Source organism: Momordica charantia, assembly GCF_013281855.1.
Source record: "Momordica charantia cultivar OHB3-1 chromosome 6 unlocalized genomic scaffold, Mcharantia_2.0 BLBB01000006.1, whole genome shotgun sequence".
NCBI classification, from domain to species: Eukaryota; Viridiplantae; Streptophyta; class Magnoliopsida; order Cucurbitales; family Cucurbitaceae; genus Momordica; species Momordica charantia.
The window spans coordinates 623,461-647,896 of NW_028275164.1; the positions used below are offsets into that span (position 1 = coordinate 623,461).

A 24,436-nucleotide genomic window follows, 5' to 3' on the forward strand; every position below is an offset into this window, starting at 1 on the left:
ACGGTGGTGATTCGATGGAAAAAACGAATTTATTTTCGGATAATGATAATGAATGAGAATAAGACAAAGTCGTGTCGAAATTAACTTTATCGGTCAATTAAAGTCCGCGGCACTGCACACTTGGACAGAAGTTTATAGAACTTCCGTTAAATTTCACCTTCCATGAGATTATGGATAAAAATTACTGATACTTCTTTATTTATTTTTGGTTGAAATTGCATTGATTTAGAAGTTGACTTAGTGATATAATTTATGTTGGTGGTTTCTCGAACTTTCCGAAATTAAAAAAAAGAAAAAAGATGCTGGAAGATGGAGAATGTTATGGAAGGAATTAGAGGAAATAGATTATTTCAAATTTTATTGGTTATTGGCTGACGTGGATATGTGTTGGCAGATAGCAACGGAAATTTCGTGACTAGAAATTTACACGTTGTTGGTGAGTAGGTGGAGGCTAAATCTGACGTGGCTACGACGAGGATTGGATTTAGTGAATGGCGCACGCGCACAATGCTTAAAGACCCATTGAAATCGACGTCCCAACAAAAATGAGCCTCCACTTCTCACCAATATCAAATCTAACGTGACAATTTGCTTTAGATTTTTTTTTTCTTTTAAATTTTATTGGAGAAGGCACTAGAAATGGATTATCAATTGAATATTGGGTTGTTTCAAAAAGAAAAAAAAAAGAAGAGAATATTGGGTCGGTTCAGGACAAAATAAAATTATACTTTCGGTTTCCATATGTGGTTTGGAATTTAAATATGGTGTGTTAGCGAAATAGTAAATAATTAATAAGCCATCACTTTTCAGTTCTGTCCAAAGGAAAAAAAATGGTAGGATATGGAGATCCCAACCCATAGATAAAAAAAGAAAAGTCCAATTTAGGGTAAATTAGACACGATAATAGTAACATGACTTAAATTTGGAGTAAATAAATACAATTACTCAAATCCATGAACTAATTTTGTAATTTAACATAATATGTATCTCTTTATTTTAATGATATAACTTTATAATAATTATTCATTTTATTGGTTTTCTTGACATCGAAATTCAAAAGCCGGTTAGTCAGGAGTTTATGAATCTTATCCATTGAGAAATGCTGGGAATTCCTCCATTAACAACGGTAAACAAGTAGTAACCGGCAGGTGCAACATTGGGAGATGGAGGAGCCTCTACAACTGCGTTCATCCATTCACTATTAGTGTCTCTTTTGATGCTTTTGTTCTTCAGTTTTAGTAGTCTTTGATTCATCGAAATGGAGTGGGTTGTGAATGGCGGTGCATACGCGCTGAATTCTAAAACGTCACTCCTTCTCCTCTCCAATTTGAATCGTACGGTGAACTCTCTGCCATATTTGATTCCATAATTACCGTGAGCATAGTGTATCGTCACATTTCTTGGCCTGTTATCATCGTGTTTTCGCTCAGTATAGTGTGGATGATATGCTTGTAACCTGAGTTCAGTTGGGTAAGCTACATTTCTAAATGTGTAATTTCTATGGGGATTCCCACCTGCAACTAAGATCCTTCCATCGGGAATAACAATCGCTGATGAATGGTACATTCTTGCTATTCTAGTGGATTTCAAGATGGAGAATCTTTTATTTAATTGTTTTTTGGGCTTGTAAAGATAAGGTTGAAGTGAAGCATTTCTTGCATTACCCCACCCTGCAGAACCAGTTTTAGCACCATTAATGATCAAGATATTGCCTGTAGGAAGGATCAACATATCGTGTAAGAGACGAGGTTCTGGCATGTATTCCATGTTCCATTTATGTGTGTTCCCAGTGATCACCATTCTTCCGCATGATCGCAGACCTTTCAAGAATTGGCCACGCTGCGCTGCTCTATAAGCTCCAAATGCAGAGCCCCCACAAACCATGACTTCAACCTTTTGAAACTCGTTTTTGTGATCCAATGGGAGGATCACAGACGAGCCCGAACTAGGGTAATTCCGTGAACCCCCACCAGGTATTCGCGGAAAGGTCTTGACCACTTTGTTTTGTCTATAGTTAAATAGGACAGAGTCTCTGTTGGCAAAAATAAACAAATTTCCATCGGAGGAGAGATGAAGAAAGGGATAGAGGTTGTTTCCTCCATCATGATTGTCGTAAGTTCGGTGCAAGAATGGTAGATCAAATGACTTTTCTTTGCCCATTTTCGGTACAAATTCATAAGTGAAGGTCCTCCTACCGCCCACAACGATTACCCGATCATGCTCGGGAAGGATTTGATTCGATGCATACCACCGATCCTTTGATAACGTTGCCTTGGCTTCCCTCCAATCACATTGATGATCTTTACAAGGCATGAAGTAGCGGATTCTTCGAGCCCCCTTACGATACCCACCTGTCTGTAATAGTGTTCCATTGCTAAGGAAGGAACCAGAGGAACACCAGGTATCAGATGAAAGGCCTAGAGCTCTAACTTGATTCTTTGAAATGTCATACTCCACAGAATGGGCATAACAGTCCGGGTCTGTCAAGTCAGAATGTGACCGTGTACACCTTTTCCCCCCATATCGTCGTCGGAGTCGATATCGAGATGGCCCAGCACTTGTCTGATCGAATACAACAACAGTGTTGTGGTGGGTTAAAGCCATGTGCATGGCCACCACGCCAGTGTTATCCAAAAGAAGCTCCCATCTTCCTCCCGTCTGCGTTGTCGAGGACACTTCGACTGCAGAAGTGAGTTCTATACATTGCAGCAGAAGCAGAAGCAGTAAGATGGTAGCTTTCAATATGTAGAGATCTACAGCACAATGCTTATGATTGGCCATGCGGATTCGTCTGGATGTTGTTGGAAGAGGTGAAGTTGTTTATATAAGTTCTCCATTTAGTTGAGAAGGGAGTAATGTGGGCAGCAAATTTAGCTCATTCAAAAAATGCAAACTAGTTTGTTTGAAACTCAGGTTAAAGAAGCAGTCATGCATCCATAAGAGAGCGTAGAGTTTGCCTAAAACTCAGCCAGCTCATCTCTATAACGTAGAGAAATCAATGCAAGTGCATCTTTCTGTGAAGGTGTTAGGTAGAGTTCGACGTAGCATAGCAGGTGATGAGAAATCAAGTCTTATTGCCCACTGAAAGATATTGTAATTACATATAAACTAATGGCAAACCAGATTTCATAAAGAATTTGAGGTATCATAACCCACCACAAGAGTTAACCAACATAATTTCTAGACATTTTATGAAATGATTAGCTAGGAAAAACATGGGCGAAAATCGATGGGAAAAGCTATCGATATTTACAATGACATATCGTTCGACTTACCAAGTCAACGACACCTTTTCGGTCCTGATAAAGGAGTTGCGCAAATGACTCAAGCAAGAAGCTGGAGTTGGTCTTAGGCATGAGAATTCATCAGAGTGTGGGTTTCAGTTAATAAAGCCTTATCCTAGTTTGGATAAAGCTGCGGCATATGGGGCACGACTGAAGATCTTGTCCACATTCACAGCATGTCTGCAGATAGAACAATGTAAATATTTCTTCTGGGTAATGGTTCAGACAGATTGATAAACTTCAACTTGAGAGTAATTGAATTGCCAAAGCGATTACCTGATGTCCACAGCCAAAAGCCATATCCTTTGCATTGGTGATGCAAATGGGACAAGCCTGCACCAGAGAGGTAAAAAACTAATCAGTTCTGTTTTCAATTTTCGAATAGAATGAAGAGAAGAATAAGAGCTATCCTGGGATCTGAAAAGGGAAAATAAGTATTTACATGGGCATCAGAAACCGAACTTAGAGGAGGTGCGCTTCGGACAGGAGCAACTCCACCAAAGGAGGGCGGTACATAGTGAGAACTGCTCGAGTTTGAGGTCTTTGGGGAGCTAATAGTAGCAGGACCATAACGAGGAGGGGGAAGAGGAACCCGGTCGATTGCCTTCCCTCTACTGGCACTGGTGGAGCAGCAAAAGAAAATATAATTTAGAACTATAAACAAAAAGAAATACATTACCATTTAACTAGTATAAATCTTAAATACACTACTCTTGAGATTTTGTTTTTACCCCAGAATTTCAAGTTCCAGTGTTGCTTTATACTGGGAGGGTATTTCCATGAGAGCTGCAAGAGCAAATTCAGCTTCCTTTCTTGAACGATCCATATTTTTCAACATTATATTTGTGAAGTTCACAAACTGCAAAATCAAAGTTCGAAAATTGCATTTCTTAGATCGAATATTGACTTCAAACAATGGCAGAAGCGAGGCCATCTCAAAAAACATCACAAACACTTACTTGGAAATTATCAAAGGCTCGAGCTGGGATATTGTCATCAAATTCTCTCATCATGTCCCAAGGTCCATCTCCTACTCCAACTAGTACAATCGACAAGGGGTATGCACTACAATTCAATACAAAATTTCAAAAGTTAGGCGGTGTAGAATTATGAATAATGCCATTTCAGTTCATCATAGATAACCTGAACCTACCTAGCTTTAACAATAGCTTCAATGGTTTTCTTTTCCTGTGGGCTAAACTGCCCACGCTCGGTATCAACACTTCTCGTAACCTGTTGAAAGAGAACAAAGACTATATTTTTCAATCGATGTTAAGAAACTTGGCTCAGTTAGTACTTGCCATCACCACAGATAACGAAAATCACCATTCACTCGCTGATAATGCCCAAATTTTGCCATTAATTTTTAACTTGTATAGTTACAGATATCATGGTATCTTACTGAACTGGCAGTGTATTACCTTCATGGATAAAACTGACTGCACTCTCAATTATTCAGCCATAAAACAATGAAAATTGAAGTCCAGTAGGAATGGAGATGAAAGTACCTGACCATCAGCTATTATTAGTAATACATGGTATTGGCCGCCACTCTGCTCTACAATTGTGATAGCCATTTCTATAATGGGGGCAAATGATGTTGGTCCTGTCCCAGAGACAAATAATGAAAGAACAGTAAGTAAATGCTATCGATAGGGAAATGTAGTAGCAAACAAGCAGGCTACAACCTGCAAGTCGAAGATGAGGCACCAGTTCCCTATATCGACTCAATACTTCTTCAAATCCGTTACAACATCGGTCTTCTGGATAAAAACTGAAAACCTCTTGGTCGTGAGTCGATGCTGCCAACCATTTAGAGTCATATAATTCAGTTTTATTAAGTAAAACAAAAACATGTACGAAAAATAGGTCAATTGCACAAATCTTTAGAAGAAATACCATCTCCAAAACCAAAGCAAGGAATCAAATTATCCTCATCGAAAGAAGATAGCGTTTTCCCAATAATTGTTATCGCTTGTTCGTAGGGATTTTGCCCATCTCCAATGTGATGTAAACTTCTACGGTTGAATGATCTAGCGCCTATATAAAGGCATCATGAGCATGTGCACATGCTACTAAAGATAGATACCAGAATGGTTTAATGGAGAAAGTGAGAACGAACCTGTCCACTCATTGCTCTTTGTGAAATCGATGCCGACAATAAGATTGGAAGACTCGAGGCCAGCACGAGCTAATGCCTCAGTAACCTGTAAAGAGTATCAGAGAAACAGAAGTTATTTTCGTGTTGACAAAGATGGCGTCAATAAATTTACCATGCAAATTGCAGCTAGACCTGATCTAGACTATTATAGTTATCATCTATCCTTGAATACTTCCTCTCCAGCCTCCTTCGGGACTCGGGGGCCTGAGCTCCACCATAGCCTGGAGTTTGAGGTGCAAACTGATACTGTGGCGCATATTCGCTTCTTGATTGAGCATATGGTGACTCTTGATAACCGTAATGACCCCGCTGCTGTGAGCTAGACCGACTAGAGGAGATGCGTCTTGAACTTCCATGCTTAGAACTTTTCCCACCCATCACTTTACAAGAACTCTACACCATGAAGGTCATTGTAAGCAGCATAAAGTGGACAATCTCAAACCTTTTACAAATGGAGGAAATTACATTCCACAAATCAAGCCCCAAAACACAAAAGGGGTTTATCTTTTAAGCATATAAACGAATAGCGTCTAAGCTCAGCAAGAATCCAAATGAAAGTCAAGTAATCCTGGATTGAGAAGGTTGCATGGTTGTATTTTTTGGTGAAGAAAGAGTAACTATCAATGAGTGGTCTGAGCGAGAGAAAACAAGTTCATGCAAAGACGATAGAGTAATCCCAGCAAGATACCCAATTTCCAAGGGGAAATCCGAACCAAAACAATACCCCAAGATTTCCTGGGGCGATGCTAATATTCAGGATCGATGATTTGAAGAAGATTTGGATTAAATTTCACGAAACGAATATGAACAATCAGACAATATAGCCATCCATCCCACCGACAAAGAAGGTTTGGAAATTTCACCCCAGATGATTTCAGTCGGCAGAGTACATTCTTAAGAAACGATATACAAAAAGCCGACCTCAACAGCTACATTTGAAGTTTCAGCCACATTCCCTCACAAATCAGAGCTAATAACAAATACCCAGAATCTCAAATACAGAAAAATCTCATCGACAGAACCCAATTACGGAGGAATAGAAGAAATTAAGAAAAATGAAAATACAACATACAGAGCAGGAAAATCTGAGTGCAATTTAGAGTGCCAACCTGAACAGTTGTTGAAGAACAGGTGAACAAAACTGAGAAGGCGATGATGAAATCAGGAGAAGTTCATGGCCAGGAAAGTGACTCAGAAGAATTGATGTTCGACGCAAATAAAGTGGATTTCATGTAATCTACTTGGCGATGGTTAATTTCCAGGAAGATTCCTGCGCAGCCAAATTCTCATTTCAATTTTCTCGCCGATTCTGACACGTCCCCTGCTTACCCATATCCTTCCTTTTACTCAGACAATTTCAAAAAAAGAAAAAAAAAATCCCAAATCATCGACCCAATATAAATTATTAAATTATAAAAGGTTGAAAGATGCATCAAACTGAATGATTAACAAATAAAGATGTATAGATCTCATAAATAATGATTCTTGTAGCAATAATTGAAAGTACGTAAAACAAACTTACAAAATAAGCCCATATTTCGCAACTCATGTGGCTGATATCTCGTAAATATAATATTTTAAATTTCAAAAGTTAGTTTCACTTGGCTTATTTGTTTCCAAATTACGATTACTCTGACCGATGAATGATATTTTAAATTATTGTCGAGTTTATGTATAATTTTCCTTCTAATAGAAACTCAAATGCTACAAGTTATTGAATTTTTAAAAAATGGTACAAGTTGTTTAATAGATTGATATGGTCAAATTATTTGAGTTTTAAATATCTATGTGACTGTGCTTTAATAGGATATCTTTATAGCATTAAAAAGTGAGTTGCTTTTGTGTGATTGGATAGCGTAAATTGACTTTATTCTGCAAACGGATTTATATTTTCCTAATTGGAAGGTGAGCAAACCATTGAACTGCCTTTTTTCTTTTTCTTTTTTCCTTTTCCTCGAAGCATATAAAAGAAAGACTTTGCAATATGCATACATGAGAGAAAGACCTTGAGAAAAAATTGATGTATAAAGAAAGACCTCAGAAAATAAAATATTAAAAGAACGACTCAGGTAAATAAATAAATGAGAAAGACGTACCATAGAAGAGAAAAATGATCGTATATGAAATTTCCAGAAAATTGATACATCGTTTTTATATATATATATATATATATATATATATATATATATATTAATTTAATCTAGAGATAAGTATTCAAATGGCTGACATTTTCTATGCTTAAAGTTGACATAATTGATATATTATATAGTAATAATCACCTTAGAAATACCTTGTCAGTATTTCGTGTTACTTCACACCCTACAGCCTTAAATGTCATTGTGTCAAAAAATAGAGATCATAATACTTTTTTAGTACAACAAATAGGAGTGCGGTTCGAGCTTTATCAAAAAGAAAAAAAAAGAGTGAGATTCGAACTCACGATCTTTTGATTGGAGATATGTAGTGATACTAGTTGAGTCATACCACTTTACCGCATGATACAACGGTATAAGATTATCGCACGTGACATTTTTTTCTAATGAATGATGAGAAATGGAGTGATTGAGCTATTGAGACCCAAATAGCTAGGATAGCTTGGATATAGGCTAGTGTCAATGTAGTTGAACAAAATTTGTGATATTGTTCCTCCATTGATCAATAATTATATTTTAACATTGTTTGTAACTGGGAGTCCTGAGACTTATTATCTCTCTCCTATGTATAGATATTCATTTTATGTATATAGGTATACAATTATGATTTGTCGTCTCCAGAATGATATGTGGAATCCAGCCTCATATAGATAGCACGTAATCAAATTTGGGTATAAATGGGACACACAAAAGATTATAATATCAAATAGTTCAAATTTTTATTATTTTTATTTTTGGAGGAAAGCCTAATAGCTCAATTGTTGAAATTTAATTTAATTAGTTCAAAATATCGGGCGTAATTTAAATTTTCAACTCATAATTACACATTTGTCAAAATACATATATATAATTTTATGGGATGATCCCAATTATGATAATTTACATATTTCGACTTACCACCGGCACCGTCGAGGTCAAACATGTCCAAGTTATTAGGTAGCTGGTTTCGGGTTCGGGCAGAACGAGGGAAACCCAACTAAATAATCTTGATCCGAATAGAAATTTATCCAGATTCCGGATATCGTATTCCTCGTGGGTTTGATGGATATGGGCGTTGGATAAGGCCTTTGGACACTCTCTATCACTCCCGCTTCTGTACAGAGCATAATAATGGAAGCTCTGGCGCTTCCTTCTCTGAATTCTCCTTCCATTTCCTGTTCTAATTTGCAGAAACGAAGTTTCGCCAACGTTTCCAGAAGACTGCAACACTGCAACTTCTCTGAACAATCTACCTTCAAATTCAGGCCCTTCCATGGTTCTCACCGCCATGTACGTAATTCTATACCCTTTTTCCAATTTTGGTAGTATTTCATTGTTTTCTTGGAAATCATTAAAGAACTCAGAAAATAAGTGAAAGATTGCTGTCTTGTGAAAGTGCCAGTTAAGGTGAGAAATATTGCTGTATTGGAAACTATAGGTCCCGGTCTATTTGCTGGCCTTTTTTCCTTCCACGATCCATTTGTTTCTATAATGTCAATGTCTTGTCCAGCGTTTCAGTGTTATCAGAATGCAAACTGATAGTGAAGATTATGACCTGAAGCAAATGAGGGACATGGCTGCAGCAAAGAAGAGATGGGAATCTCTGGTTGGTACTGACCGTTTACTTTGTATTGCATTTTAGTGACATGAGTGAAATGTTTGTTTGACCAAACTTGTTGAAGGGTTTTAATGATTCTTTTATCTGCAAGCTGAACCTAATCTAATTGCCTTTCTGATTCATACCAGTCGGTTGAAAATAAGTAGGGTATTGGCTTCAATAGGTGCTGTCAATCAGATTGGGATTTGGAATTTAGTCATACTCTCCGAGATTACCAGTAAACACAAAAAAGTTGTCCCTTGAGTGTCTATGTGTCAGTTACTCATTTGAACTGTTGGTGTATATAGATATCTTGTGACAATGGGTTGGGATTTTGGATTCATCTTAATTTTGACTATCAACAAGTAATTTGACGTGTACGTTAATTGTAAGAAAGTCTGTGTGCTATTTTTCAACCACTTTGATTCTTGATTGCGTTCTTTAGGTTTTCTAAATTGTTCATTCAATATTTTTGGTAGTATGATTAATCAATGTGTGCTATTTGTTGATCACTGATAATTTATATGTACAGGTCCGGGAAGGCAAAGTGAAAGTTCTTAAACCAAGGGAAGCTGGTTATGCGATTCAACTCTCTGATAAGACATTGCTTGATGTGCGTCCTTCGACAGAACACAACAAGGTAGTTTCTAGTCTGCGATCTTGCACTCGTTAGCAAAAATATCACTGAAGTTTTGCTTACTTTTTACTGATGGTGACAGTTGCTATATTGGCCACATGAAAAAGCTTATGACTCAATTGTCATCTCATATTTCCTTGTAATACCTGTGTAATTGGCTGTTAATGGGCTTTGATACCAGTAGGTTATATTGTTGAAGGCTTACTACAGTTTACACGTTATAGTAGGCTCACTAGTTTTAGTGGCATATGTGAATTAGTTCTTATTCCAAAAATGTCGATACAGTTTTCTCCAACCTTCACTAGCTATCTACAGATTTCGTGATCTATACATCTTCATATTCGTTCATTGCTGGACTCGTGAACTCATGTTTCTTCCATATTTTGAAGGCATGGATTAAAGGCTCAACTTGGATTCCTATCTTTGACGTTGACGACAAACTTGATCCTGGAACTCTTTCTCGAAAGGTCACAAGCTTCATGATGGGTACCATGGGACTCTTGCTATCTTTTCTTTAAAGACCAAAGTCTAGTTCTCTGGTTGTCACCTTCTGCAGCTTTCAATTTGAGACACAAGCTATTTTGATTAATTGCCTTATCAAAATTGCTAGTGAGATTAGTTAATCAGGGTAATGGCTGGATATTTTAAAAACTAATACAGTATTAATGACCATAAAACTAGTGGGATTTTTATTTTTGAATTGTTTTGGCGGTTTTTCTCTTACATTGTTCTCATATTTTCACAGGGGGTTGGTGGAGTGGTGTACCTACAGTGTCCTACAATAGGTATAGCACAGGCCATTAGCTCTTCTGATCTTTTTGTTAATTGGTGTAATCCATATTTACATTTTTCTTTCCCTGCACTTGAACAGCCGGTTCTTGTCAGAAGTTCAAGAGAAGTTTCCAAAAGATGCAGACCTTATTCTTGCATGCCAAAAAGGATTGAGGTAGTCTCCTGATTCTTTGATTGGACTTGAAGGAAACCTTTGTAAATAATATCGCTTATAATCTGAGATTGCAACTTGGTTCATAATGAATTGTTTGATTTTCCGCAACTCTTAATCATGATCTTCTGAGTTCCATGTAACTGCAATAAATTACACTGAATCCAGCAATAAGCAGTGGGTTAAAGTTATGAAAAAGCATCTTGCTGAGTCAAAAGATTGCACGCATTGTTATTTTGCATAAAACCTCTGGACTAATGTTATAATGAAAAAATTTACAAGAGTGTGACATTACTTTTTATTTGTATCGGACTATCAGTAAAAGAACCAAACCAATGGTATTATTACATACTTTATTATCCTGGCCGGGCTTCTTTCATCTGAACAACATTTTTGGAAGGTCTTTAGCTGCATGCGAGCTTCTCTACAATGCTGGTTACAAAAACATTTTCTGGGTCCAAGGGGGTCTAGAAACTGCTGAAGAAGAGGTATCCATGTTCTTGCTTTGTAGTTTCTGCATCCTCTCTTGTTACGTTTCCTGCTGTCTCTGGTTTCTCTGTAGTTATTCCAGTCAGTAAAATTATAATTTGGGCAATATCTATCTTTTTACTTGGAGCAGGATCTCGTCAGAGAAGGGCCTCAGCCTCTAAAATTTGCTGGGATTGGTGGGCTTTCAGAATTCCTTGGGTAATGGCTGATTTTAGTCCGCTAATTTGCAAGCAATCTAGTTCTCTACTTACAAATATTGTTGATTGACGTGTTACAGATAACTGTATGTTGCATAATCTCAGAAATGCCTGTGAATCAGATTCATTGTGATTACTTAAGAATGAGAGTTTATCTTTCAAAGAATTTACTTAAGAAAGACTGAATTTCAAAGAGCAAGACAAGATTCCAAATAAATATAATTTGATTTGAAACTGCCTGTTTCTGTTGTGAGTTTCAGTTGGACCGATCAACAAAGGGTGGTAGCTGCAAAAGAAGGTTGGGGTTATCGATTTGTCTACTCGGCCCGTCTGGTAATGTTTTACCTTTATGTTTTAGTTAACTGCTTTCCAGTTCAGTTCCATCTTAAATTTCCGTCCTTTTTGGCACAGGTTGCAGTCTTTCTCGCCGCTGATGCCCTGTTTATAGGCGCTCAGCAATTAGGTCGTTATATTCAGGAATTAAGGTCTCACTAAGTTCAGACATGAGAGATTAAGGTCTGGAGTTTTGGGTAGAGTAGAGATTTTTGAGTGATCATAATGTGGTGTGGAATTAATGATATGATTTGGAAGATCTGCTGTAATATAGATTCCGAACCAGAGTTTACCACCCGACCCAAAGTAGTTCATGAAGAAAGAACGATAGCATCATGTTTTTATTGTATGTAATTTTTTGGCGTTTGTGCTTCATAATATAATTTGCCTATGTTTCATCTCTTTCCAAATGATCATATAACAGTAACTATAATACCAACATTCATATTGTTTCTGTTTGCAATTTCCAATAGTCTTATAATACCAACATTCATATTATTTTTCTTTGAATGCAATGTGATGCATGAGATTTAATCGTTCGTCCTCAAAATTCGATACACATGCGATTCAATTTTCTGGCTTCGACTGATGGTGAAGAGTTTAACCATTTTTTGAAGGAGGAAGATGAGGAAGAGAAGGAAAGCAGCGAAGGAAATGGGATGAAATAACAACTCAACCACTCTACTCTCCATTTTTCTCACTCTCTACAAGCCTACAACAATAATATTGAGGTCGGCCGTTAACAAGGAGTGGCAATGTCCACTCAAACTTGCACACCAAATTTGCCAAGGCTATGTCACTGATCATTGTATATTGAGGTCGGCCGTTAACAAGGAGTGGCAATGTCCACTCAAACTTACACACCAAATTTGCCAAGGCTATGTCACTGATCATTGTCGCAAACAAAACTCCAGGGCACCCTCTTCTCCCTGCTCCAAATGGGGATCCCCACACTTGTGGGTCCCTTCCAATGGTCCATGCATTGTTTATCACTATGGTTCCCCCTTTGATGTGGTATCCCTTTAATTTCACGTCTTGCCTGCATTCTCTTGGGACTAGTAGTGGGATTGGTGGTGTAATCGCAATGTTTCCTTGATCACTGCCTTCAAGTAATGCATCTTCTCTAAATCATCCTCAATCACGTATTCTTTCTCCCCTGCTACTTCTTTCACCTCACCCTGTAATTTCTCCATAGCTTCTGGGTGACTCAAAAGCTCTGACATCGCCCACTCCAATACCGTGTCTCCTCCAAACATGTCCTGTAACGCAAAATCCAAACAAAAAGGTCTCAACTTTCATGTAATAGTGTACTAGTTGGTTGTTTCTTGTAGTACCTAAATTACCAGGATTAAAGCTTTTATGCTTTTCATCTCAAGGGGAAATCCGATGGAGTCCTGTCTCTGTATTGAAAGCAGCACGTCCACCAAGTCCCTGCTCTGCTCCTCGGGGTTGTAATTTGGATGGACATGATCTTGAATCACTCTGTCAATCAAATCATCAAGTTCTTTGGCTACCCTCTTTGCCTTGGCATCCATCCCACTGATCCCATCAATCCAACCCAGCCACGGAATCAAGTCTCTTACAATGAAACTCCCCAATAATTTCATAAATTGAGGAAGAAGATCCCGGAACTTATTCCTGCCATCTTCCCCCGCCACAGCCTCCCTAAAGCCACCCTGCAAATCACATCATTCGTCAGTCTAGAGAGTTCGTGGCTTAAATTCACCGACGCCGGATTCTGTCGGATGTTTTGGATCATCAATTTGACTTCCTCTTCTCTGACGGAGCGAAAGGAGTGAACCCTTTTGTTGCTCAAGAGATGAAGAACTGCAATGCTCTTCATCTGCCTTCAGTATTCGCCGTAAGGGGATGCGGCTATATCTCTGGAGTCGTAGAGAAGCTTGTCGCTTATGCTTGATTTGGGGCGGTCGGCGAAGATCAGGTCGTGGGTCTTCATGATTTCCTAAGCGATCTCGGCGGAAGAGACCACGATGGTGGGCTTGCTGCCGAGGTGAATCAGCAACAGAGGGCCATGGCGCCGGGCATAGGCTTGAAGAGTGATATGGGGGAGGGAACCCAGGTTCAGAAGGTGCCCGAAAATGGGGATTTTTGGCGGAGATGGGGGCGAGGCTGCGTCTGATATTGAAGAGTTTAGCCATTTTTGGAGGAGGAAGATGAGAAAGAGGACGAAAACAGTGAAGTAAAATGGATGAAATAGCAACTCAACGAAAGCAACACTACTCTCCATTTCTCTCTCACCAGAATTTAGGGTCTGCCGACAATGTGCGGAAGTGAAACACAAAGAACTAACAATCCGTGGTCGTTCCTATATCCAAGGTTCCTGTGGTTATAGTTCGTATAGCTGGCCTTTAGTGTGACATCTAGAGAGATTATCTTAGAGATATTATATACTTACTGTATTATCCCTTGTCATGGTAGAATCCCTGGTCGACCAGACGTAGCTGTCGTTAGTGAACCAATATAAATTTTGTGACGTTTCTGTGTTTTTTTTTTATTTTTTATTCTGTAGTTTACTGGAATTCGCTGAATAATTATGGAAGGAGAAGGGTTCGTAGTTAGTTATTTTGTTGTGAACGTAGTAGAAGGCGATATTTTTTCCAACAAATATTATTGTTATTATTTTGATAATAAAGGAACTAAAGAGTTAGCTCAAGAGTTGGTATTCAATTAAAAACACAAAGTCAAGGTGGGAAACGATAAATCTACGTTAAATTCTCACCAAAATCCATGATTTTCTTTGCAATTTTATGGGCTAGAATGTTGGATTCTCTTCTCACATATTGGATCGAAGTCAATCCTCTTACCGTTTTGAGTTGATTCACTTAACTTATTAAAATCAAAGTTCAATTTTATGAAACTTTTTCCCTTTTAACTTTTTATATATACATATTTTTAACAGAACACAGTGTCAAAGCTAAAAGCATTAACTTCCTTGCCAAGTTGAAAGGTAAAATTTGAACTTTTTAACTTATTATACATATCCTTAACAAAACACAATGTCAAAGCCATAGCAATAAAGAAACATATAGGTATAGTAATTAAAGTCAAAGCAAGTAGGCCTCTAGTAAGGAGTCGCTACTGCTACAAGTGAAAACTTTCTATGAATGGTTGTCCCAGACACCATTGTCATGTCTAGATTCTTACCATCCGCTTCACCTGGCAGCATCCACTCAAACTTATACACCACATTTGTAAAGGGTATCTCATTGGTTATTGTTGCAAACAAAATTTCAAGGTACCTCCTCCTCCCTGCTCCAAATGGGATTAACTCGAAATCATGGTCCTTGAAATCAATCCCACTGTCCATAAACCTTTCTGGTCGAAACTCCTCTGCGTCTGATCCCCACACTCGTGGGTCTCTCCCAATGGCCCAGAATTGATCATAACTCGCGTTACCCCTCTAACGTGGCACCCCTTTAATTTCACGTCTTGCCATGCTTCGCTCGGGATTGGTGGGTGCAAACGCAACATTTCTTTGATTACTTGCCCTCAAACAATGCATCTTCTCTAAATCACTAGGGGATGTCTCAGAAGTTTTACCCTGCAATTTCTTCATCACTTGTGGGTGTCTAAGAAGTTCTGACATCGCCCACTCCAATACCGTGTATGTAGTGTCGGTGCCAATTTATAGAGTCAAAACAAAAAGGTCTCAACTTTGAACTTTGAACTCTATCACACTTGGCTTGCTTACCAAGATCAAAGCTCTTACGCTTTTCATCTCAAGGGGAAACCCATCGAGTCTTCTATGTGTATAGAAAGCAACAAATCCAGCAAGTCGGCCTTGTGCTCGTCGGGATGAACATGATCTTGGATCACTCTGTTAAAGAAATCGTCAAGCTCTTTGGCGACTCTATTTGCTTGGTCTGATATTGAAGAGTTCAGCCATTTTTGGAGGAGGAAAAGGACGATGAAACCAGTTAAGCAAATTGGATGAAACAACAACCCAACAAGAGAAAGACTCCATTTCTTAATTTTCTGTGTCTGTCTCTCTACAATTTGCGAAAGTGTATGTTTTAAGGATTAAGAGAAGAATTCCAACAGGGAAAAACACTAGGAAGAACATCGTAATCATAAATGGGAAACAAAATCTGCCTAATATTTGTGCGTGTGCCTAACCGTGGCTGAAGATTATCCACATCTGTGTTTTTGTTTGGTTTAAATGTAGGTTTGCCCCTAATTTTCTTTCTCAAACGTTCGGTATATTTGGTGTGTCTACTTCGCCATACTGTTAAGGATATACCCCACAGTGAAAAGAAAAGAGAACTTACATGATTATCAATTGATTTTGAAATGTAACCCATAAATATTAATATGATATCAGAGTCCAAATAATTCAAACGAGGATCTAGCCAAGATTGATGAATCAACTCATTCTATTTATAAAAGGGAAACATACTATGCCCAAACAGTAGGACCTTATGGAAGAGAAAAGATAAAAATAGTAAATAACTTTAATAAATATGTGGGACCTACGTAATTCCAGAAAAATAATTTAGATAGAACGAGTTCAATAGTGTGATCATCTCAAATTTAATATCCCATACAATGTGTGGTGGCTACTTTATTGTTAGTTATTACTATTATCATCTGTTTTAATATCCTATCCTATTTAATTTGGGGTCCAAGCCTAAATTCCTCTCCTCCACACCACCAGAAAACTAATAAAGGATGTCAAAACAAAAATAATAATATAAAGCGACAAAATAATTACACTAACACCAAAGTAGTACAAATTTATCTCAATATGCATAGCTACGGGCGTTCTATTATTCAAGTACGCCATGCAAGTTGTTATCCGAATATAAATAATGTCTCACGTTGATTAGATTTATCCTACGAGATAGACCATTAAATAAATTTAAGATCTCTATTGTTAACCTATGAAAGTATTCTTTTTAATCCTCCCCAAATGGAAAATTTAGGGTAAAAGTTAACTTCAATTGAAGGAAAATTTTGAACTTTTTCCTTTTAACTTTGGTGACATACTTTCAACAAAACACGATGTCAAAACTAACACAATAAAGAAACATACACATATATGTATAAAATTTAAGGTTGGTCTAGTAACATTCCAATTTCTTGTTGTTGTTTCTTCGTTTTTAATGAAGAAAGTTGAATTGCATTGCCAACATCCATGAAATCAAGTATGATGAAACTTTTTTTAATGATTTGGAACAAATTGGAAATGGGAACAAGAAGTAAGAAACGTGTTTTCGATTGTTTCCAATTTTTATACAATTTGGAGAATGCTCCCAAAAAGGAGAAACAAAAATATAGTTAGTTGCAAATGTTTAGATTTCTTAAGAAAATTGGAAACGAGAAACACATAATATTAGCAAACGGGTCCTTAGATGCGTAGGTATTTCCTACTTACAATTATTAAAACAATGACAAATAGGAAAAATAAATTATCATGTGTATGTATAGATACTAGATAGTAAAGTTGAAATCCTCCTCTTCTCAATTACCACTTATTAATAAACACCTAAGTTTTATCATGTGTTTATATACATAGATAGATACTAGATATTAAAGTTGAAACGATGCTCTGCAACAATGATGTTGAGGTTGGCCTCTAGCAAGGAGTGGCCACTGCTACAAGTGGAAACCGTCTATGAATGGTTAATCCAGAGGCCATGGTCATGTCTAGACTTTTAGCATCTGTTCCACCTGGCAATGTCCACTCAAATTTACACACCGCATTTGCTAAGGCTATCTCACCAATTATTGTCGCAAACAAAACTCCAGGGCACCCTCTTCTCCCTGCTCCAAATGGGATCAACTCGAAATCATGGCCCTTGAAATCAATCCCACTATTTATAAACCTATTTGGTTGAAACTCCTCTGCGTCTGATCCCCACACTTGTGGATCTCTTCCAATAGCCCATGCATTGATCATCACTAGGGTCCCCCTTTTAATGTGGTACCCCTTTAATTTCACATCTTGTATGCATTCTCTCGGGACTAGTAGTGGGATCGGTGGGTGTAAACGCAACGTTTCTTTGATAACTGCCTTCAAGTAATGCATCTTCTCTAAATCATCCTCACTCACGTATTCTTTCTCCCCTGCTACTTCTTTCACCTCACTCTGCAATTTCTTCATCGCTTCTGGGTGTCTCAAAAGTTCTGACATTGTCCACTCCAACACCGTGTATATTGTGTCTGTACCTCCTGCAAACATGTCATGTATTCAAAATAGAAACAAAAATGCTTTAACTTTCATGTAATAGTCTGTTAAGAATCCTACAAAAAAGATAATAGATCTAACGATGATTTATAATATAAGTGAGCTACCCCTCTAATTATCTATTGATTTTGAGATGGAACCCCATAAATACTAAGCATCTGATCTAAAAAAGAGATCCGACCAAGTTAATAAGTAAAAAATAATCATGATATTGAAGAGACATGATAAAGATCCTACGAAAAGGAGGCTAATCCTCACATTATTCATTGATTTTGAGACTAACCCATGAATATTGAGATAGTCTACTAGCCAAGTTTCATCATGTATATTAAACTGTTACGCCAATTACCAAGATTAAAGCTTTTATGCTTTTCATCTCAAGGGGGGGAAAACCGATGGAATCTTGTCTCTGAATTGAAAGCAGCACATCCACCAAGTCCTGACTCTGCTCCTCGGGATTGTAATCTGCATGGACATGATCTTGAATCACTCTGTCAACGAAATCATCAAGTTCTTTGGCTACCTTCTTTGCCTTGGCATCCATCCCACTGATCCCATCAATCCAACCCAGCCACGGAACGAAGTCTCTAACACTGAAACTCCCCAACAATTTCACAAATTGGGGAAGAATATCCCGGAACTTATCTTCCCCTGCCACGGCCCCGTACTTCCTCCCTAAAGCCACCCTGCAAATCACATCATTCGTCAGTCTAGAGAATTCGTGGCTTAAATTCACCGACGCCGGATTCTGTCGGATGTTTTGGATCATCAGTTTGACTTCCTCTTCTCTGACGGAGCGAAAGGAGTGAACCCTTTTGTTGCTCAATAGATGAAGCACTGCAATGCTCTTCATCTGCCTCCAGTATTCGCCGCAAGGGGATGCGGCTATATCTCTGGAGTCGTAGAGAAGCTTGTCGCTTATGCTTGATTTGGGGCGGTCGGCGAAGATCAGATCGTGGGTCTTCATGATTTCTCGAGCCATCTCGGCGGAAGAGGCCACGATGGTGGGCTTGCTGCCGATGTGAAGGAGAAACAGAGGGCCATGGCGCCGGGCGTAGGCTTGGAGAGTGATGTGGGGAAGGGAACCCAGGTTCAGAAGGTGGCCGAAAATGGGGATTTTTGGCGGAGATGGGGGCGAGGATTGGTCTGAAATGGAAGATTTTAGCCATTTTTGGAGGAGGAAGACGAGGAAGAGGATGAAAGCTGTTGAGCAAATTGGATGAAATAGCAACTCAACAAGAGCAAGACTCTCCATTTCTCTCTCTCTCTCTCACTCTCACTGGACTTTCCAATTTGCGAAAGTGAAACTCTCGTATGTTAAAAAGGGGGAAAGAAAAAAGGAATTCGAATACGGAAAAACACCAGCAAGAAGAACAACTTCGCAACCATAAATGTGAAAGAAAACAAATATTATTGGCTAACATTCGTGTCCACCGTGGCTGAACATAATCCACATTTTTACATTCTCTGTATATTTAGTGTGTGTCTATACAAAAATTCAAAAGTTTTCAATTAGTCTGTGAAATTATGGGTTTTCTTTTTTTAAACTCAAGATTAGTTTTTGAATTTATGCACCATTCTCATCTATCTATTTGAGTTGCTGCGTCTCTCCTCTCTCTTTTGTAAAAAATTATTGGAGGAAGTCAACCGTAAAATAGTTGGCAATTTTACACTATTTAACTTTACGAGAGATGAACTATAGAAATACTTGGAATCTCTAATTATTAGAGGGCGTCAAAATTTTTGAATTTACATCCAATTGTCCAGAGTAATTATATTGTGGTACCTCGTTCAATCATTTTTCAATTTTATCGTCTATGAATCTATATCCACATATTATTTGAGGCCAAAAAGATTTTGCATCCCAAGTTATTTGAGAAGTGGGTGTGGCTGAAGATAATGGCTCTCTTTCTAGAATTTAGCCGCTAGATGGGAGTGGGAAAATCTCCAAGATATTATGATATGAATCGTGTCTCCTAATTCCCTTTTGGTCGAAGATGATCCATATATATTCATTTAGATCGGCAAAGTTGCCCAATTTCTAAATTTAATTCATGGGTATGTCCACCAACATGAACTTAAACCCTGTTTACTTCGTAGGAATGTGAATGAAGGGATGTGAATCAATTTTTTCATTCAGTATTTATCAAATTGTTGAAATGAGAATCAAAGGATGAGATCCATCCACTTTTTTCATTCTCATTCCCTAAAAAAGGGCAATCTCATTTCTCTCCTCCACCTTCATTAATCTCATTCTCATTCTTTATTACGTGTGTCCCACATATTTATTGCATTCATTTTTATCATTTCTCTCTCATGACTAATGAGATCCATCCTTTTTTATTTAATTATTTTATACTTTTTCATTTATACTACTAATAATTTTTCTTTTACTTTTAGTAAAAATTTATAACACTTTTATTAGTTAATGGGATATTAATATAAAATTTTTAATTTTTTAAATTAATTTTGTTATTATTAATTAATGTCAGATTTTCTAAAATATAATTGATTATTATTGATTATTATAATAATAAAATTTAATAACATTATCATTAAATATTATTATAATAAAATTTTATATTAATGATGATGGTTGTAATAAAATAGTATTTTAGTGGATGTAATTTTATTTTAATTATTTATTAATATTAATATTAAATAAATTGTTTTGGTAAAAAATATTTACTATCAATAATATAGTAATAAAATAAATTTTTATTTTAATAAAATAATTGATTTGATTCCGAATGATTTTTATTCTGGTTCATTTCCATTCTGATTCATATTAGGTAAATGAGGCCTTAATTCAATCATAATTGACATTTATATCTTATTGGTGAATGATATGATATATTTAATAGTTTATGTAATTTTTTTATTGGCACATAATTTGCAAAGCTAATGAAACTCAAAACGCACGTACAATCAAACCCAAAGACAATGTTGCCTTCTCTACAAAAGAACACTCAACTAGTAAGGAGTTGCGGTAGCTACAAGTGGAAACTTCCTATGAATTGTTAACGCAGACACCATCGTCATATCCAAATCCTCTGCGTTTGCTCCACTCGGCAATGTCCACTCGAATTTATGTACTAGATTTGCTAAAGCGATCTCATTAATTACCATTGCAAACACAACTCCAGGACACCCTCTTCTCCCTGCACCGAATGGGATTAACTCAAAATCATGGCCCTTGAAATCGATCGAACTGTTTAGAAATCGTTCTGGACGAAACTCCTCTGCTTCTTCCCACAGCTCCGGGTCTCTCCCAATGGCCCATGCATTGATTATCACTCGACTCCCAGCTTTGATATCATAGCCCCTTAATTTGATGTCTTGGGTCGATTCTCTAGGGACGAGAAGTGGGATCGGTGGGTGTAGTCGCAGCGTTTCTTTGATTACTGCCTTTAAATAATGCATCCTCTCTAAATCATCCTCACTTACACATGATTTCTCACGATCCCCTACTGTTTCTCTAACCTCGGTTTGCAGTTTCTTCATTGCTTCTGGGTGTCTCAAAAGTTGCGACATTGCCCACTCCAACACTGTATACGTCGTGTCTGTACCTGCTGCAAACATGTCCTGTAACCCAAAATTCTCGTAAAGTTAAAAACTTTGTTATGTACTGTTGATAAGGAAAGCGAAGGGCGAGGTTGTTTTACCAAGATCAAAGCTTTGATGCTGTCCATTTCAAGGGGGAAACCAATTGAGTCTTGTTTCTGTATGGAAAGCAGAATATCCACCAGATCCTTGTGCTTATCGACACTAATTTCCCCCGTTTCTACATGATCTTCAATCACTCTGTTTAAGAAAGCATCGATTTCGTTTGCTACTCTCTCTGCTTTGGCGTCCAATCCACTAATTCCATCGATCCAACCCAGCCACGGGATGAAATCTCTTCCACTGAAACTCCCCAGTAATTCCCCAAATTCCAGCAGAAGACATCGAAATTTCTTCCCATCTTCTCCAACCCCATATTTTCTCCCCAACGCCACTCTGCAAACTATGTCATTTGTGAGTTCAGAGAATATTTGGGTCAAATTCACCGAGATTGGACTCTGTTGGATCTTGTGAATCATGAATTTGACCTCTTCTTCTCTGACAGAGCGAAATGACTGGACCCTTATGTTGCTCAAGAGATGAACCACGCCAATAGTCTTCATCTGCCTCCAGTACTCGCCGTAAGGGGATGCGGCGATGTCTCTGGCGCCGTAGAGAATCTTTTGGCTAATGCAGGATTTGGGTCGGTTGGAAAAGACCAGGTCGTGGGTTTTCATGACATCGCGGGCCAATTCGGCTGAGGAGACGACGGCGGTGGGCCTGCTGCCGAGGTGGAGGAGAAACAGAGGGCCATGGTGGCGAGCGTAGCTTTGGAGTGTGATGTGGGGATGCAAACCCAGATTCAGAAGGTGTCCGAAAATGGGAATTTTTGGTGGAGATGGAAGTGAATTTGAATTTGAATTTGGGAACCATTTTTGAAGGAGGAAGAGGAGGAAGATGATGAAACCAGTGAAGCACGTAATTGGACTACATAGCAACCAAAGAAGAAGAGACCCCATCTCTCTCTGTCTCTCAAATTTAGCATACGCTATTTATAAAGGTTTTTCTTTTAGTACAATAATCCGAGGATACGGGATCGAACCTCCTGCCCCATGAGTGAGTCTCGTCTTTCTCTTCTGCATGTCTTTAAGTTTTGAAAAATCCAAATATGGCGACAGAGAAATATGGACACGAGCATAATCTTAACTTGAGAAGGAATATATGTCAATTATCGTTAAAAAATGTTACAACTCTGACACATAAAAAGAAAACCATTAAAATAATTGCCCCTCAACCCATCCGAAATGTTAGGTTACAGAACCACACATTCGTACAAATATAATTGTATTAATCTTTTTTATGAATAATTGCATAAAATATTGAATGTTTAGGTGGTAATTCGATGATCCCATTAAAATTTTTAGAGCTTCTTATTCTTTGTCTTTTAAACACTAACATTTATATCTAACATCTTAAAAGTTAGAAGAGGATCATTAACTTATTATTTTGCACAAATGATACTTTATCAAGGAAAAATTGAACAAACTACTCCTAGGAATTCCAATCACACTCCTAAATTTTCAATTTGATCTAATCACTCTTATAAACTTACAAAATTGTTGAAATAAAATAAAACCATTAGTGATAGAATGAAAATGGTACAAATCATATATACTTAAACTATAAGAATCAGTAGAATCAAACCTTGAACTATAAATTAAAATTGTTATATTTTACGCGAAAAGATTCTAAAAGGATAAGATGTGTGTTAAGAGTCATATCCTATTGACCAATCCTTATCTACTAAAATGTATTTAATTGTTGTGTTTGATGAGTGACTTTATGAGAATTCATCGGTTTTATAGAAGTGATGTGAGAACTAATCAAATTAATCTTGGAATATCTCTAGAGACAATGGTGAAACAACATATTATATTATCTCTAGAGACAATGGTGAAACAACATATTATATTTCGCTGAATGGTACCTATTACTGTGTATATTTTATATAACACTATATATAGTTTTTTTTTTTTGAGTTAAACGCATTATATAATTTTGTGTCCATTACTTCTATAAACTATGGACTATTCAATTTTGTAAAATTTAATAACATATAATTTTTTATTTTCTTATAAAGTTTCATGTGAGCGAAGACCCTGTCTTGAAAATTTTAATATTGGAAGTCCACTTTATCTGACCATTTCATATGATTTAAAAAAAAAACTTTTGGGTGCTTTGATGTGCTTTTTTAAAAACAATAATGTAGATTATGATATGGTCAAAGATGAGTTTGTATTTGTCTTTAAGATAACCATATGGTTTTATAATCTTTAAAAAGATATATGGAATCAATTTTCAACTAAACCATATAATAAAATCATTGAAAAATATGACAAGCAGAAGAGTTCAAGAGAGATAAGACAAAATTGAAAGAGAAAATTCTCTCCAAAACGTGTAACCCCGTCTCCATTAATTAAATGAAGTGAAATCTATATTTTCTCAAATTTCAAATTGTTAATGTTTGTCTCATTTGCATAAAAAATTATTGTTAAATATATTAAGGAAGAGATGTACGTTTATAGCGTTTTTATGCATAGGTCATTGGATTTTTCCAAATATAAAATGACGGGGAATTTTTTAAGTCCCATTTGATTAAAAATATCTTCCCATTTTCATTTTTTTTTAATATTCTCCACTAATAATTTTTTCTTTATTTTATTTTCTTATTTTTAAATCTAATTTCAAAATTAGCCAAAATTTAATTTAAAATGTTAAATATATCGTCAAGTCTTTGAAATTTGGGATATTGATTGAATTGATCCACAAAATGATTTGTTCAAATAACCAATCCATTTAAAATTGTTTTTTCTAATCTATTTTATTATTTTAATTAGTTAAAAAAGAATTGA

General features: G+C 37.1%; 5 protein-coding genes and 1 pseudogene across 7 annotated transcripts; 1 reads left to right on the forward strand and 5 right to left on the reverse strand.

The window, feature by feature from the left end:
- Nucleotides 1-970: 970 nt before the first annotated feature.
- LOC111007280 (aldehyde oxidase GLOX) lies at nt 971-2,903 on the reverse strand. Its single transcript, XM_022279584.2, has one exon. The coding sequence runs from the start codon at nt 2,779-2,781 to the stop codon at nt 1,069-1,071; it is 1,713 nt and encodes a 570-aa protein (XP_022135276.1). The 5' UTR covers nt 2,782-2,903; the 3' UTR covers nt 971-1,068.
- Nucleotides 2,904-3,054: 151 nt separating this feature from the next.
- LOC111007282 (E3 ubiquitin-protein ligase RGLG2) lies at nt 3,055-6,890 on the reverse strand. The gene is made up of 12 exons (XM_022279587.2): nt 6,555-6,890; nt 5,578-5,838; nt 5,407-5,491; nt 5,184-5,324; nt 4,973-5,086; nt 4,793-4,890; nt 4,438-4,517; nt 4,244-4,349; nt 4,016-4,143; nt 3,727-3,904; nt 3,561-3,617; nt 3,055-3,464 (listed from the first exon to the last, which is right to left on the reverse strand). Exons 2-12 carry the CDS (start codon nt 5,821-5,823, stop codon nt 3,384-3,386), a joined length of 1,314 nt encoding a protein of 437 aa, XP_022135279.1. The 5' UTR covers nt 5,824-5,838; nt 6,555-6,890; the 3' UTR covers nt 3,055-3,383.
- A 1,757-nt stretch (nt 6,891-8,647) lies between these two features.
- LOC111007283 (Rhodanese/Cell cycle control phosphatase superfamily protein) lies at nt 8,648-12,175 on the forward strand. 2 transcript variants are annotated; one of them, XM_022279588.2, is made up of 10 exons: nt 8,648-8,867; nt 9,088-9,183; nt 9,707-9,814; nt 10,201-10,297; nt 10,557-10,596; nt 10,683-10,757; nt 11,074-11,242; nt 11,374-11,441; nt 11,701-11,773; nt 11,852-12,175. In XM_022279588.2, exons 1-10 carry the CDS (start codon nt 8,709-8,711, stop codon nt 11,933-11,935), a joined length of 969 nt encoding a protein of 322 aa, XP_022135280.1. In that variant the 5' UTR covers nt 8,648-8,708; the 3' UTR covers nt 11,936-12,175. The 2 variants fall into 2 exon arrangements, with proteins under 2 accessions (XP_022135280.1, XP_022135281.1); XM_022279589.2 differs by having other exon boundaries at nt 8,654-8,867; nt 11,155-11,242.
- Nucleotides 12,176-12,433: 258 nt separating this feature from the next.
- LOC111007281 (cytochrome P450 736A117-like) lies at nt 12,434-14,074 on the reverse strand (annotated as a pseudogene). Its single transcript, XR_015791326.1, has 2 exons — nt 13,117-14,074; nt 12,434-13,032 (listed from the first exon to the last, which is right to left on the reverse strand). The product of XR_015791326.1 is annotated as a cytochrome P450 736A117-like (transcript).
- A 3,158-nt stretch (nt 14,075-17,232) lies between these two features.
- CYP71A24 (cytochrome P450, family 71, subfamily A, polypeptide 24) lies at nt 17,233-19,338 on the reverse strand. The gene is made up of 2 exons (XM_022278948.2): nt 18,331-19,338; nt 17,233-17,978 (listed from the first exon to the last, which is right to left on the reverse strand). Exons 1-2 carry the CDS (start codon nt 19,234-19,236, stop codon nt 17,370-17,372), a joined length of 1,515 nt encoding a protein of 504 aa, XP_022134640.1. The 5' UTR covers nt 19,237-19,338; the 3' UTR covers nt 17,233-17,369.
- A 1,498-nt stretch (nt 19,339-20,836) lies between these two features.
- Nucleotides 20,837-22,592, reverse strand: LOC111006942 (cytochrome P450 736A117-like). The gene is made up of 2 exons (XM_022279054.2): nt 21,647-22,592; nt 20,837-21,566 (listed from the first exon to the last, which is right to left on the reverse strand). Exons 1-2 carry the CDS (start codon nt 22,541-22,543, stop codon nt 20,955-20,957), a joined length of 1,509 nt encoding a protein of 502 aa, XP_022134746.1. The 5' UTR covers nt 22,544-22,592; the 3' UTR covers nt 20,837-20,954.
- Nucleotides 22,593-24,436: the final 1,844 nt, after the last annotated feature.